General features: G+C 33.3%; 1 protein-coding gene and 1 long non-coding RNA gene across 4 annotated transcripts in view; both read right to left on the reverse strand.

The window, feature by feature from the left end:
• LOC105228524 (ATP-binding cassette sub-family G member 4) overlaps positions 1–17,425 on the reverse strand; it is an 81,576-nt gene that overhangs the window by 34,151 nt on the left and 30,000 nt on the right. For 2 of the 3 annotated variants that reach the window (XM_011208393.4, XM_011208401.4), the window contains exons 3-11: positions 14,498–14,668; positions 14,210–14,346; positions 13,990–14,135; positions 13,679–13,917; positions 13,121–13,531; positions 12,945–13,045; positions 12,730–12,885; positions 7,564–7,769; positions 7,104–7,491 (exon numbers count right to left, since the gene is read on the reverse strand). In XM_011208393.4, coding sequence (XP_011206695.1) covers positions 7,350–7,491; positions 7,564–7,769; positions 12,730–12,885; positions 12,945–13,045; positions 13,121–13,531; positions 13,679–13,917; positions 13,990–14,135; positions 14,210–14,346; positions 14,498–14,668 — 1,709 coding nt within the window. In that variant the 3' untranslated portion in view covers positions 7,104–7,349. Of the gene's footprint in view, positions 1–7,103; positions 7,492–7,563; positions 7,770–12,729; positions 12,886–12,944; positions 13,046–13,120; positions 13,532–13,678; positions 13,918–13,989; positions 14,136–14,209; positions 14,347–14,497; positions 14,669–17,425 lie in introns of those variants that run through there. The other variant, XR_007423739.1, reaches the window with a different exon arrangement.
• LOC125775709 (uncharacterized) lies at positions 12,195–12,723 on the reverse strand. Its single transcript, XR_007421316.1, has 2 exons — positions 12,473–12,723; positions 12,195–12,422 (listed from the first exon to the last, which is right to left on the reverse strand). It is a non-coding gene; the product is annotated as an uncharacterized LOC125775709 (long non-coding RNA).

Below are 17,425 nucleotides of genomic sequence, written 5' to 3' on the forward strand. Positions count from 1 at the left end.
CTAGCCAATTCCAGTAAGATTTCTTCCTCCTCTGAAGAGTCGCCAAACCACAACTCAGTCCTAGTCATATTTTATTTTAACTTATATTTATATTTTCTTTATTTATAAAATATTTGTTAGTTTTATCTGACAGATATATACTATCGTGAACATTCAAAATGATTGCAATTCACAATAACGCTAATCTTCATCGAATGAGCGTCGTAATACCAAATGCAAATTCGTTCGACCAGCATTTATGATCGTTGTCGAAGATCGAATGCAACTCATAATAGGGCCCAAAGTTTCGTGACGATACCTCAATCAAGTTAAAGCTTGTTTCGGCAGACGGCTAGAAGTAATATTAAATAACAAAAATACATTCGAAAGTAAATAAAACTTTAAATTTTTGCCGATAATATGTAAGAGTAACACAATCCATTTTCGAATGTATTTTTGTTATTTAATTTTACTTCTTCGGTATTCTGGTCTAGGATTTTGAAAAAATCAAATTTTTTTGCATAATTTGAAAGTTTAGACTTTCAAAAATATGACCTTGGAAGGAGTTTTCGAGAATTCGACTTATTTTCGGAGATACAGCCGATTTTGTGACGTGGCGTCCATGTTCACTAGAATTGTCTCCTAATCTTTAAACGCGTTTTTCGCGAAACTACTTTTTTTTGAGGTGGTTGACATGATATTTCAAGATTCCTTTGAAATTTGGTATATATGTACCTTCTTTATAGTACAATGCTCCATCGTTTCTGCTTTGGATTTCCAAAAATTTTTATTTGAAGTATTTTTAAAAAACTCGAAAAAATCGAAAAAATCGGGTAAAAAAAAATTTTTTTTCAAGTCGACGCCATTTTGTTATTTTTTTTTTTGAAAATGGTCATCCCGATAACGACATCCTTACTAATGAAGAATCTTCCTGTTTTTTGTGTTTTAGATCTCTACAAGGGTTGAAATCACGTCAACCAGGACGCACCATTTTTTTTTAAGACCCCACTCCCCCGGCCCGTATCTCGACGAATTTTGTTTTTTTCTAGCAATTTTTTTATATTATTAAAATGTCAATAAAAAACATATAAAAAAATTGATGGTAAAAATGTTTTTCATTTTTTTTTATCCCCCTTAAGACTGTCACATTGCTTGGAAGATGCATAAATCTTGCCTGAAAGAATCCTCTACGGCAAACCACTCCAGTAATACAATTTTGCGAGAGTTAATGAATGCCTTTGTCTTCTTCGCTGCATGGATCGGTGCATTGCCTTGCTGAAAAATCCATTCATCAACATGTAAATCAGCAAAAATTCAACTTAGATTTCTGCATTAATTTTGACTGGCACAAATCATATTTTGGACTTTTGATGAAAATGAACTCGTATGTCATGCTTCCGTTGGGCGTCTCAAATCCCTTCAATATTTATGAAAACCATAGATTCGAACTCTTTTTCATAAAATGGAATTCGTGTATTTTATCCGGTTGCTTTAGGCAAGACAGCGTCATTCGATTTTTATATTTAAGGCATAATTCTGTTCTTATTATTTGATGAACACTTCCATTTGGACCAAGAACCGGTTTTATTTGACTGTAACTCATATCACGCATAATGACCATGTGACTATTAGTTGATAGCTGCTGAATGCGCCGTTTGCTCTTATCATCACTGCTTAAATGAAAATAGCGTGGAATGCTCGATATATGAAAAATATGTAACAAAAGCACCCCACGCTTTTCTCACAATATTGCAGGAATTTTTCCTTTATTATTATTGTTAGCTTATACAAAGAATTATTTTTCACTTTTTAGTTTGATATGCTTTAAAAGCGTGTTTTTTAGTTTTTTTAAACTATATTTATTTTTAATTTTTTAGTTTGATGTGAGAAACTCCAACTTTGTTAAAATATGAACTATGACATGTAGTATTGGTTAAGTAAATCGATAATTAGGCAGCATTTAATATCTACACGTAACCTTTCATTGACTAATTGTTATATTATTTGCGACCAAGTTCTGTTGACGACTTTACGAATTATTACTTATTAATCGAATCATTTCTTCTAAAGCTTCACTGTTACATGCGGTTTTACCTTTCAACTTTGAACAGTCTTTGTTCTTTGTGTATTTTAAATTTTTACGAGTCCTTATTTTATATTGAAAGAATCTATTTTTTCTTTTTTGAGATTTACCAATATTGTGAAATATGAACGAATATAACTTAAATCGTATTCTCCGCCATTAGATTCGGTGACAATTTTTGAAAAGCTCACATCGACGTGACAGCCAAAGTTTAAAACAAAGGATTTTCTATTGCAGTTGCTTTTCGGACGCGTTTTGAAAACTCGTATCTGATTTTTTTTCTTACTACAAAAATTCTATTATAAGTATTAATTTTTTTACTACCTAAAAGTCACATGTTTTGCATTATTTGATATTATTTCTTCTGGTGCGCGGTTATATATACATACATACATATATCTATATAAAGTATACTTTCTTTAAGGGTATACATATATTTCAGTATATACTATACATATGCTATTCGAATGTCACCAAAACTAGTTTTATGTAGATGTTGCATACTTTTAAGCGCATCTTTTTAGTGAGCTGCTTAAACTTACTATCCCCTTCTTACAGTATCGCTCAAATATTCTAGGTTTCAGTACCACTTAAAAGAGTTACAAACAAACATACATACATACAAGTGAAGCTAATAAAAGCGTATTAAAAAGTAATTCGGCAAACTTTCATGCCAGATTGACTCATTCTTTTTCCACGGGGCATTTTCCTACTTACATACATATGTACATATGTATGTATTTTTTCGCTTAAGCCTTTATTTATGTACAGTACTAACTTTAAAATTTTATCTCCGCTTTTTCTACTGATATGTTAACTTGGTGCCAAACAAAACACAAAGTGTTCATTTTGCACATATGTATGTATGTATGTTAACCCTCGTCGAGACCAAGGGTCTGGCCAGGCATATTTTGTTTTTAAATGTTATTTAAATATATTTAGAGTGTAACAAACGACTTGCGCTTCCAGGTAGCTTCCTAGAATTTTATTGTCTATAGAATTCAGAAAAAAAAATTCAAGGATATCGTATCGAAAAGGACGAAAAAAGGATGTTATAATATTACACCTTAGTCGAGACCAATGGTGCTTGGCTAGACCCCATATGTTTTGTATGAAAATATATGAACTTTGGAATGTTTCTATCACTTCGCACGGTTAATTTATCTGTTTTCATGTTCATTACATGTCCAAATTGGTTTGTATGTTTATCTAGGTCAAATACTTTAGCCGCTAGAGCGTTTTAAAGGTTAAGAAAAAATGTATTTTTTCTCAAACTGTTACATTTTTTGTGAACGCTATTGCGACGCCCTGGTAGAGATAGAGGGAAGGTTGAGGGCTTCCCTGAAAGCCCCAGGGGCGAACTAACTCGCAAAATGGTTTTGATCTCCCCCGGCCCCATACCTCCCCAACTGTAGTGAAACAAAGGGGGGGACATGGTGAAAACCCATTTTCGCTTATTGCCACGCCCCCGGTGGGGCCTTGGGGGCAATTGGGCCTTGGAATTATACATTTCCTGAAAGCTCTTTAAATTACCCAACCGGTTCAATTTATTTGACCAACCTAAGTCAAATACTTTAGCCGCTAGAGCGCTTTAAAAGGTTAAGAAAAAATGTATTTTTTCTCAAAATGTTACATTTTTTGTGAACGCTTTTGCTACGCCAAGTGTGAACAAAGCGGTAAATTTGATTTCAATCAAATTGAGAGGTAAGAAATTTCAAAAATCTATCTATATTGTACATATATGAGCGTAAATACAACACGTATTTCCATACAAATGTATGTAAACACATAGGGGCCTAGCCAAGCACCATTGGTCTCGACTAAGTGTATCAGACCGTTGGTCTCGACGAGGGTTAAAAATGTATACGTAAATTGCGACTTACTTCATTATAAATAACGCCAGAAGGTGATATACATACATATGTACCTTAAAGACAATTTTTGTGGAAAGTTTTATCTGTTAGTCAAGTTATACTAATTGTTTTTAGATTTGTATTCCAGAAATTGAAAAGATCAAATGAAATTTAAAAATGTATTATATGGGAAGTAGATGTGTTTGTAGCCCGATTTTGCTCATTTTTACACTGTAACATAGAAATGTCAGAAGAATGTTTGGAAATATTTGATTCCACCTAAAGGAGGGCGGTGTCACGCCCATTGCTCAATTTTGACCCCGGATCCCTCTAAGCCGTTTCATTCCATCTCGAGCGTAAAAATTTATGCTTCAGACGTATTTAGTTATTAATTTATTGCACCTTTACTTTGCACTTTATATACATATGTATGATATTTTATCTTGAATAGCTTGGTTCATCCTCCTGATCATTTATATGTACATATATATATATATGTGTGTAACACTATATGTAACTCGATTATTTTGAGGTAATACAAACAACCGTTAGGTGAACTAAACTACCCTACAAGACGGAGGTAACAGATTGCACAAACTCATTGAAATTGAAAATTGTGAGGTTTTGATTTTTGTTTGATGTTTTCCGTATGTGGAGGTGTTTTAAAAAGCACAAATGCTCACAATGTCCTCACAAATTTGTGATGTCTGATAGCAAACCTCACAATGCAAATTCGGTTGCGTTTATTATGTTAATTTTAATATTTTTAGAGAAATTTGCAATTATTTTATTAAAATTTAATGGAGGAACTACTTATTTATTATAAATATAAGTATTTATATTAAGGTGTTTCAAAAAAATTTTTTGGAATTTTATTTAACTCTTACCACCTCAAATGTTAGTGATTCACAAAAAAAATCCTCTCTCAAGCTAGACGCTGTAGCTTAACTCTAAGAGGTCGCTATTTTTTTTTTAGGTTCCCATACATTTTACATAGGAATTTTCGTTTTTTCATTCAAAATAAATTTCACCAACTAATTTTCGTCTCTCAGAAATAACCATTACATATTCATAAAGTTGGCATTTCAAACTTTAAATATTCGTTCGTTCACTGGCTCGATGAACCAAGGCCAATATTTACGGGTTCTAGAAGTTAATGCATTTACTTCTGGAGACAGGCTTATTGGTCAATCCCTCATTCTGCAACAGGATAACGCCCCATGCCACAAAGCCAAGATGATTACAACATTTTTGAAGGATGTTGGTGTTACCTCTTTGGACTGGCCACCTCAAAGTCCAGATTTAAATATAATTGAAAACGTCTGGCCTCTTATGAAACGTAAAAGAACAGTATCGTTGAATAAAACCAAAGAGGAGACAATTTCTGAGGTCAGTTCCCTTTGGGAACAGATATCTCCATAGATCATCCAAAATTTAATCGATTCAGTACCGGGACGCCTGGAAAAAGTTATTAAAACTAAAGGAAATTATATATTTTACTAAATTCCTTTTTTAAGTTTAAACTTTGTTATTCACATAAAAAGGTACTTGTCAAAATACTTAGGCCACAACATGAAAATTACTTTAGCTTATATTTTTTGAAGTTCATATGACAAAATGTTAAATTCATTATTTTTAAGTTTGTATTAGCACTATATAATACAGAAAAAAAATCATTGAGTTATGTTAAACCACTGCAAAGTTACATAAAAACTTAAACCTTTTGTTTTCGTCAAAATAATTATGCCGACTGTTGTACATACTTATGTTTAAATAATTCGGACAAAATGTTATTTGTAAATATGTATGTATGTATTTAATACTTGTGCGGATAAAAAGATATTTATGTGTAAATAATATGCTGTAATGCTGCAGCGGCTCCTAAATTGTTCTTTCACATTTTTAAATCCTAAAAATTAATGAAATTTAATAGATTTGCATAATGACTTACTTTTCTTGGTTGTCCATTTCTTTATTTTGTCTTGTTTTATTTTGTAAATCATCTGTTTCACAGCAAAATCGTTTCACCTCATCTCACAGATTATATTTGGCTTCATATCAAATGTGATATTATAAAGGGTGATTTTTTTGAGGTTAGGATTTTCATGCATTAGTATTTGACAGATCACGTGGGATTTCAGACATGGTGTCAAAGAGAAAGATGCTCAGTATGCTTTGACATTTCATCATGAATAGACTTACTAACGAGCAACGTTTGCAAATCATTGAATTTTATTACCAAAATCAGTGTTCGGTTCGAAATGTGTTTCGCGCGCGTGTTTTGTTCAGCGATGAGGCTCATTTCTGGTTGAATGGCTACGTAAATAAGCAAAATTGCCGCATTTGGGGTGAAGAGCAACCAGAAGCCGTTCAAGAACTGCCCATGCATCCCGAAAAATGCACTGTTTGGTGTGGTTTGTACGCTGGTGGAATCATTGGACCGTATTTTTTCAAAGATGCTGTTGGACGCAACGTTACGGTGAATGGCGATCGCTATCGTTCGATGCTAACAAACTTTTTGTTGCCAAAAATGGAAGAACTGAACTTGGTTGACATGTGGTTTCAACAAGATGGCGCTACATGCCACACAGCTCGCGATTCTATGGCCATTTTGAGGGAAAACTTCGGACAACAATTCATCTCAAGAAATGGACCCGTAAGTTGGCCACCAAGATCATGCGATTTAACGCCTTTAGACTATTTTTTGTGGGGCTACGTCAAGTCTAAAGTCTACAGAAATAAGCCAGCAACTATTCCAGCTTTGGAAGACAACATTTCCGAAGAAATTCGGGCTATTCCGGCCGAAATGCTCGAAAAAGTTGCCCAAAATTGGACTTTCCGAATGGACCACCTAAGACGCAGCCGCGGTCAACATTTAAATGAAATTATCTTCAAAAAGTAAATGTCATGAACCAATCTAACGTTTCAAATAAAGAACCGATGAGATTTTGCAAATTTTATGCGTTTTTTTTTAAAAAAGTTATCAAGCTCTTAAAAAATCACCCTTTATATGTGCATACATATGTACGAGATACAAACTCAACCAAAGAAGCTAAATTTAATATTTTATATATGATTTTCATCCATTTTCACACTATCGGAGAGAGTGACGAAAATGTTTCCTTATTTTACATATGTATATAATTAATTTGCATTAGCTTTCATTATAAACAAATTAGAAAAACGTATTTATTATAAACAAAAACATGTTTTTATTTAAACTTATTTGATTTGAATCACATTTTGTAATTATTTTGTTAAAAGTCTTTGAACATAATATTTAAACACCAACATTTGCATACAATATGTAAAAAGTACAAAAAGTCATAATCAAATATTCTATAAAATACATACATACTTATATATTATATTTTCAAATACTCCAAATCGTTTTCATAAATTGTATCCTAAATTTTTTCGTAGTTTCATACACATTATTTTACTGAATTTATTTTCGCTTTAAGAACAACAAAGGCCACTATTCTGAAAGCTATGGTAATAACACACAGGGCCATGAAATCATTCCAAAATTGATCACCACGCATTGTGATCTCCTCCAGGAATTTCTTCGGGTATCTGCATTATAAGAAATTGGAAATATTTTGTGTAAAATGCATTATTTCAGATTCCTGGTTTTATATAACTCACCTATAATGGCAGTAAGGCGCTTCATTACAGTCTAACACACCACGTCCCTGACCATAAATGGCACCAACAAAGCCTTCCAAACCATATCTAAGGTAAGATATATGGCTGCCCCATTTCAAATAACTGGGTAAATCTCGAAGTGTTACCCCGAAACCGGCAAACATCATCATCGGAATAGTCAGCACAGGTGCTAAGAAAGTTCCATTCTATTGTGGAAAAAATAAAAAAAACATAGTAATATAAATACATTCAGTATTTTTAACCTTCAGTTGTGTATAAATACATAACAGCTAAATATTTAAGCATGAGAGATATTTTATATTAGAAAACACTGCTTATATTAACATTTTCAGCTCAAGGTTTTCAAAATAAGTTTTACCCTACAAGTACAGGACATAAGACCATAATAATTAAAATTACTCTTTTCAAAATGCTCGCTATCGCGAAAATACTACTCTACAAGACGTGTTTACCATTCGAAATGTGAGCGCTCTTGCGTAAAGCGAATGTCAAAATTGTACGTTTCACGAATTTTTGATTCGTCATCAAACTGGCAAAGGCAACGGACAAACAATATTAGTTCATAGCGCTATAGTTTAAATTCACAAAACAAATTCTTTTGTTAGGGGAAGATGAAAACCTAAAGATAAGTTCAAAATTTAGGAGAAAAGAACATAAAATGGGAAACATTTGAACACAAACACTGCGGATTGATTTAAAACAAAATTTGAATTTGCAACATTAGAACTGCAAATGTCAGAAATTGAACAACGCAACCAAACATAAACATATTGAATTTTAATTATAGTTTCTATATGCTGTAATAATGCCGATTTATTTCAATGACATTAAAGTGTGATAGTTATTTCTTTAATATAATCTTATTTACATTTCCTATAATCCGTATTATCTGTAATCCTTTTATATTTGAAACTTTTACAAATAATTTAAAACACAACAAAATTTGAATAAAGTGCGTCCGTTTATTTCTTACACTTTTTTATTTATTATTTATATAACGGTACTGTTCAAAACTATTGAAAGCGCAATTAATCAATAACTAATTACGCTAGATACATTAACCCATTCTACCCCCAGGAAAGGTATAAGAGGGCTTTATCAGAGCCAGTGTAAAAATTGGACGAGGGGCGTGGCACCGCCCACTTTTAGGTCAAATCACATCGGTATCCGACCGACCGATTTCGACTAAATTTAGTACATTGCATTCTTCTTCTATATCTATGTCACAATGTGAAAATGGGCGAAATCGGTGTACAATCACGTCTAAACCCATATAGCATAATTTAAAGTTTCCCTTGATTCTTTCGCTTTCCAGTACAGAATGAGCACAGAAATCAAGAAATAATTAATATAGTAGAATAGAATTTTGCAGTAACAATACCCTTAAGGGGTTATATACACTTGTGTTGGTTGGAAAAATCGATATTTTTTTATTGCATTTTCTTAAAGTATATCCCTTTAAGATTATTTCTTGTAAATTTCATAGAGATCTGAGCACTAGAACCAAAGTTACAGCTGTCAACAGCGCGCTCCTCCCATATGCCCCCAAGTACGTGCCAAAACTTTAAACGCGATTATCTCGAAATGATGTTTTTTAAAAAGTACCGTTGCGGTGAGCAAGGTTTCTAAAGAACCATGCGACCTATCGGTCTAATTTTTTGCTAGCTACTTGAAAACTACAATATCTCGTACTTGAACGAAGGATTTTTTATTTGAAACAAGAGTTTTTTTTTGGGAATGAAAAAAATGAATTTTTAGACACACAAAAATCGATCTTTTCAGTAAAATCATCACCACTTGCGTAAAAATGTTTATTTCGCCAAATCCTTCGTTCAAGTACGGCGTTATAATATAAGCTAAAGAAAACTCTTCTTTTATTTGATTGCAGATGAACCATTACCTACTTATCATGCTCACCGCAAAGCGTCACAGAAAAAAAGTGTATCGACACAACAGCTGTAGTGCCAACAAATGGGCACATTTTTAACTGAAAAATTAAATTAAACAACTTTAAACATATATAAACATATCAACAGTGTTCAATTATTATTAAAAAATCCCGCCTTTGCAAAAAAAAATCTTAGAAAAACCGATTTTTTTTAGAAAATAAGTGTATATAACCCCTTAAAGTACACCACGTTAACCAAAACTTTACTAAATCCAAACAAAACTTTTCATGACTCTATCTACCGAATATGTTGACCCCAGTATCTACAGTTGACTATTTTTGTATATTTGGACCAGTAGCTATAGTTTATTTTTGATCGAAAATATTGGTGTGATGTATATATTTGAAAATCAGGGATAATCATCTGACAATGGTATGTCCCTGAGCCTCCATATACCTAATATAAAGATTTTCGAACTTCCGGGTGACTTTATATTTTATGAAAATTACTGAGCTCGTTTTACATAACAGTATATATATCTCTGTGCCTAAAATTTTTAATTTAAAGTTTGAAAAGTGAACTTTCTGAATATGCGATGGTTATTTTTGAGAAACGAAAATTAGTTAGTGAAATTTTAGTTAGAATGAAAAAACGAAAATTCCTATGTAAAATGTATGGAAACCTAAAAAAAAAATAGCGACCTCTTAGAGTTAAGCTACAGCGCCTGGCTTGAGGGAGGATTTTTTGTTTGTCAATCACTAACATTTGAGGGTGTAAGAGTTGAACAATTTTTTGAAACAACTTAATATACATATATATATAATTGTTTTGATTCCGATCCTTTGGATGATATTATAAAATATTTGATTGCACCCGAGCTTAGTCTTTTCTTACTTGTTTTCCATTGTATTCAGTTATGTTTAAAATTTCAACAAGATATACGCAAGAACAACGTTTATACATACGAGTATATTATTCAATTTTATTATCAAAATAATGGATCTCCAATATCTAACAAAATAATCTTCTTCGATGAAGCTCATTTTCATCTGAGAGGTGCGGTAAATAAACAAAACTGTCGATTCTGGTGAGACGAAAATCCATTACACTCATCTAAATTCACAGTTTGGTGGTGGCACCGTTACTATCAAATGAGAGCGGTATAGATCAATGACAACCAAGTTTTTATGGCCGCAATTGGAAGAAGTTGATATTGAGGCTATAAGTTACACAGCACGCGCAACAATCGAATTATTGTGAGAAAAGTACGCGACAAATCAATTCATCGATTTCGTTCCTGCAAAAGAAATCGTGGAGGCCATTCGAATGATGTTATATTCAAGATTTAATAATATCGATTGCACTTCACACTAAAAAAAAAACATTTGAATTTCTTTAATAATTAGTGCATTTTCTTCGTATCGCATTTATTGGAAACCCCCATACATATATTGAGTCGTCGAAAAAGTCTTTTCGCATTTTGTCAAAAGATGTCGTTGCAATGGTATATCTCCACCATATAGTGTTGGAAAGGTGAGATTTTAAGCTTCATTTATCAAAAAAATTCGGGGAAGTTGAAAAAAAGTTACAGCTGTTTAAAAATGAGTGAAAATAATGAAGAAATTCGTTATATTTTGAAATTTTTGTATAAAAAGGGAAAAATGCCACGCAAGCCACCAATGAAATTTTTGAAGGTAACGGAGACGATGCTGTATCAGTTAAAGAAATTTGAGAATCTGCCTCAAATGCAAACAGTACATCGATGTGGCTTTTTCTAATTATTGTTGAAATAGTAGTTTAAAGGCCCAATTAGTTCAAATGGCCACCGAATTAGAAGATGTAGGGAACAGTTAAGAAATAGTTAATTTGGGGAACCAGCAGAACCTCTTTCATTAGCTTGTAGTAAAGTTCCTCCACAATTGGATGCTTGTATTAGGTTTATAAATAGTAATCGCTGTAGAAATGGTCGACGATATGATAATTTTTTTAAAACGATAGATTTGGGTGTATTTTTTGTCGCCAGTTGGTTATCGTCACTTAAATCACCAATCATCAGATTTTTCCTCCGAAAGTACTTGGAAAACTTTGTTACGTTCACTTAAGTGTGGCCAGAATCGATTCTTTCATATGTGGCTCAAGCAGTTCACGACTTCCGGCCTTAGACCAAGTATCCTCTGGGTAGCCAAAAAACATCCATTTTAAGATGAGCTAAAGTGAGAAGGCAAAATATCTTTCCCCAGGGTTGTGCGCTGAACTCGCCATGTAAAAAACACTCCCAATGAATAGAAGAAAATAGCCTAATGTTGTAAAGTAGGCTATGACCGAGTGGCGGTGTCTACTCCAATAAAGAAAAATGTGTTGAGAATTATGGCGAAGAAAATCGCACTACAAGGTTAGCGACAAGTGCAATGACGATAATTCCTTGCCATTTTGTTTGTGAATAGAATTTCGCTAATTTGTTAGAAGTTTCAGCGTCACGGCCTTTGCTTAATATTAATGACAAGAAAATATATTTTTTTACGGTAGCCTTTTTAGTAAAATGAAACCTTTTTGTGTTGTGAAAATTGTGACCCAAAAATAGTTATAGCCATTTTCATTAGAATAAGAATTTATTTTTTAACAAATTTAAATTGGTTACAATAAGCGAATTTACAATGCAGAAGCAATCAAATTAGAAAGTAAAATTAGAATTTGGGATTTGTACTATGTATGTATATATGTATGTATATACATATATTATATCTGTGATATTTTTATAGCTTTGTCAAATGAATTGTTGTCTTTTTGTTTTCTAGTCATATGTATATGTTAATGAATTGTTATCGTTTTGTTTCTTTTTTATATACATAAATAACTAACTGGGCGAAACTAACTTGGATAACGCATCATTTTGCTGCCTCCTGGGTGGTATTATAATTTGAATGCCCAAAAATTATTATTTTGGTCAATCTGGAAAATGGAAAATGTTATAAAAAAATCATTTTATCCCTGTGCCTTACTTTTGCTCTTCATTACTCTTCGCATCGCCTTACATGGTAACCCATTTAATTTGTACATTATTTCATACCCCTGAGCATCAATTTTTCCTGAGTTTAGTAAACCGTTTTCGATTAGTCGAATTCCTCTCTCACGATTTTTGCAAAGATTTTATGTCCTAGCTTAATATTTCTCTTAAATTATCTTAAATTTTTACGTAGTTAAACGCAAAAGATTATTTTTTTATATATTTATGTAGTTTTTTTGTTATAAAACTTACCACAACACTAAACCAAGCGCCAATCATCAGCCCAAAACTTTGACCAACGAATACAGTCAGCAAACTCATAGCAAAGAACATCCAAAATCGCTCCCACTCCATTGGTTGATAACTCCACAGATATATAATAACAGTAAAAAGTAAACAGCCAACAACCTATGGAAATAATAGGATATAATATCTTTATATAAAAAAATCAAAAAAAGAGTTCTTACTGAAATGGGCAGATCGATTAATGTGATTGATGTGTAGTAAGCCTTTAGGGAATACCAGCGATTAAAGTGTTCTTTCAACAATATTGACATCTCTATTGGGACTGAAATTATACATAAAATATAAAAAAAAAATATATTCACAACAAATTTGATGAGATTTCAAGACATTCACTTACATGTTAATACAGTTAACATCATCGTTGTCATCGAATGATGGATTAATATAGCAAACAGTAAGTTATAATTGTCTAAAACTCTTGAGCCCTCACGACCGGAGCCGGCGTATAATGAACCCAGAATGATGGCAACAAACACATTTACAGCTATGCGCAAATGAGTTAAGGTTGTATCACGCTTAGCCTTTACATATCCCCGATGCAGTAATACCGATAATTGATTGATATAGCTCGTATCCTCCAAAGAACGTTTTTTTGATTTTCTCGGAATCGGATATTTTCGAATTAATGTTTCTGCGCGTAATATAGAACTTGGGTCGTCAAACCACGCTAGACTACTACCATTCTCTGCTGCTGATTTCAAGACATCAACTTTATCGTTCCCATACTCTCCGCAAGCTAATTCTATAACTAAAAACAAAAAACAAGTCAACGAATTTGTGTTGGATAAAACTCTTACTCAACGATTAATAACAGAGAATTATAAAAAATATTTATATAAGAGTAATATTCCATTTATTTGGCTAGTTTATCTGTTTGTATTGTTTTAGAACTTACTGTAATCAGCAGGATTGTGGTAAACAGGACATGGCAAATCGACGGTCTGTAAGAATGGCACTAATTTTTCTGTACTGCCTTGGTAGACACAATTACCGGACGATAGTACGTATACTTGATCGAAGATTTGAAATAATTTGGCTGTTGGTTGATGAATTGTACAGATAATGGTCCTACCCTGTTGTGCTAACTTCTTGCATAATTCCAATACTTTGGTGCAGGAACTGCTGTCCAGACCACTGTATATGTTAAATCATAAAGTATTATAAATTATTTAATTTTTTTTGGTATTACATTTCTTATGATCTTACGTTGTCGGTTCGTCAAGGAACATTACTGTTGGATTGTTTATCAATTCCATTGCAATAGAGAGCCTCTTCTTTTGTCCACCGGATAGACGCATAGTCATTGTTTGGTCATGTTCGTACAAGCCCAGCAGCAACAGAATGTCTTCGATCTACGTGTGAAGAAGGCAGTTATAAAATTAAAAACAAAAACTGAGAAACCTTTTTATATACTACTCTTACTAACCCTTCCTTCCTTTTCCTCATAACTCACATTTGAGCCCAATTTCAAATCTGCTGCTATATGCATATTCTCGTTTACTGTTAATAACGGCTGAAGGCGATCATCTTGTGTTATGTAACAGGACATTCGACGAAATGAAGCTAAAAATTAAATAGATTATAGATTTCACGTATTAACAATATAAAAATAAAAATGGACTATAGTTCCAAACATATTTTTATTAATATTATATGAAAATTCCTTTTTACCTAGCAGGACAGAATATCTTTGACATTTTTGAATTTTACTTACGCAAGTCTCGTCGACGACCGTTCAGGAGTATAGAACCATCTACACCTGTTGTTTTAAAGCCAGATAACGCATCCAGTAATGTGGATTTTCCTGCACCAGAAGGGCCCATTATGGCAATTAGCTGACTACCAGGAAATTTTCCGCCGACATTATGTAATATCTCCTTTTCTCCTATAAATGGGTTCAAATTTTTTTTGTTGTTTTCAATATTTAAAATTCATTTAATAATATTGATTTTGTTAATTCTTACACTAATGCAGAGTAATTAAGAACTACAAGAAAGAGTTTGCAAGAGGCTTGTGCTACTGACAGACAACAAATACCTGAATAATAGAAGCCGATTGCAAGACAAAAAAAAATAGAGGCCGACATGCGTGAGTACGAAGAGCTTGAGAACAAGGCAATGATCGATTTTAAACTACTTTTGACAACACGAAAAGGAGCTGCCTCTTTGCCGTTGTCTGAATTTAGTATCCCAGCAAAACTATACAGTCGTGTATATTGACATTGACCTCTTCGTGCGGTTCGATACCAAACCAGGTTTCAGACAAGGAGACTCCCTTTCGTGCGTCTTCTTCGATCTACTCTTGAAGAAAATAATTCGAGCTGCAGAACTAAATGGAAAATGTACCATCTTCTAAAAGAGTGTATCGGCGTACGCCGGTGATATTGATATCATTGGCCTCAACAACCGGCCCGTTAGTTCTGCTTTCTCTTGAATGGATAAAGAAGCGAAGCAAATGGGTCTGGTAGTGAACGAAGGCAAGACGAAATATCTCTTTTCGTCGAACTCGCGACTAAGCTCCCACGTCACTGTTAAGTGTCATGAGTTCGAATTCGTAGATAATGTCTATCTTTGAACTACCATTAGCACCAACAACAACGTCAGCCTCGAAACTTACCGTAGAATTACTCTGGCCAACAGGTGCTACTTCGGACTGAGTAGGCAATTGAGAAGTAAAGTTATCTCTCGACGAACAAAGAGCAAATTTTTCAAGTCACTCATTATCCCCGTCCTGCGAGGCATAGACGATGACATCATCTGATGACTCGGCATTACGAATTTTCGAGAGGTTCTGCGGAAGATTTATGGTCCTTTGCGCGTTGACAACGGCGAATGCCGAAGTCGATGGAACTCTGAGCTGTACGAGATATAAGATGACATTGCATAGTTCAGCGAATTAAGAGACAGCGGCTATCCTGGCTGGGTAATTTCGTCCGAATGGAGGATAAAACTCTCGACTTCTGAAAGTATGACACAGTTTCCGCAGGGGTAAGAAGATGAAAAGAAAGAGCTCCACTCCGTTGCAAGTCGGTGAAAAAGGAATCTCCAATTGGCGCCAAACAACGAAAAGGAGGAACAACTGGCGCGCTGTTGGAAACTCGACTATAACGGCGTAAGCAGTGTCTGCGCCAATAAAGGAAATGAAGAATCCCATTGCAAATAATCTGAAAATATATGGTATTGTTGCCTTCCCATGCTGTTCAAAAAGCTACATATACCATATATCGAAATCAGACTCTTTTCAAACTATTTTAGATATAATATGACTATGATGTGATTGGATTTTTTGTACTTTGAGCTAAGTAAATTTCTTGGTGTATTGATTGATTTCAACCCCCAAATATGTAACAAATGTTAAAAGTCGCTTAAGTGAAGTCAAAGAATGATTTCCTGTCATTGAATCAATATATTGCGGCTATAACATTTATTTACCAATATAAACGGTTTAAAGCCAACTGAAAAGAAATCATTTATCGATTGTATTTAATAAGATATATTACATATTGATCGATATATTTGGAATCCAAAGACATGGGAGCTATGATAGCATTGACCCGAATTAATCCATTTTTGGCATCCCGACATAATATTAGCACGAAAACATGATCACTTGCAATCAAATCATCACATATTGACCAATAAATATACATATGTATAATGCATAAAGTCCACCGGATGTTTGCAAGTCCTTTTATTAGGTAATAAAGTCACTGGAAAGGTATTCACCCGATTTTATCCGTTTTAAGCACAATACGCACTGTTATTAGAAAAATATTTATTAAGCTAACTTACAAATTGACTCACATATACAGTATAAAGTAAACCTGACTTTCGACAATCTTTTTACGATAATATAAAGGGGGCTAGGTGAAGTTTTGACTTTTTGGGCACACCGTTATCACATTTCAGTAATGTATCTCAGAGATTTATTTATGTTTTTTGATTTTCGTTGAATAAAATTACAGTTTTGTATCTTATTGTGAAGTTTAGTTGTCGTACTTTATAAATTTTTGATTAATAGGACTTTTTGGGCGTAGCGATGGCTGATTCCGTCCATCTATATTACCAACCTTCTCATGGTCCCAAGAAACATTTGCGTTAGAGCTGCAAAACGATCGATAGTATCAATAGTTTTATTTTAGCCCTATCGATATTTTACTTACTTATCAACAACTTTCATAAAATTGCAAAATTTCACTTAATAAAGCTACATAATGATATAGTCTGGTAATACAGAATGTAAAATCTTATTTTGAATAACATCCCCGCAAGTCACGGCTACGGAAACTCGAATACATTAAAGGAATTAACTTAATGCACACACCGTGGAACTTACATATAAGCCCAAAACGAAAGAAAGGGATGAATCACACGTAAACAAAACTTTCAGTTTGAATCGCCAATTGGATCTGGATTAGGAGGATTATTGAGGAATGAGGCACTCTATCGAAACGTATTTTAAGTATAAATTTCTTGATCTCATATTATATGAGTACATGTATATTAAGTGTTATTTGTATAATTCGTAAACTCTCAGAGTAACATGAAAATTTGTATATGTAACTTTAATAATTTTTTATTAAATTTATTTATTACAGAGAATTAATCTAGAGATTATTTCATAAAAATGAAGTGCCAAAGGG

Source organism: Bactrocera dorsalis, chromosome 1, assembly GCF_023373825.1.
Source record: "Bactrocera dorsalis isolate Fly_Bdor chromosome 1, ASM2337382v1, whole genome shotgun sequence".
Classification (NCBI taxonomy): domain Eukaryota; kingdom Metazoa; phylum Arthropoda; class Insecta; order Diptera; family Tephritidae; genus Bactrocera; species Bactrocera dorsalis.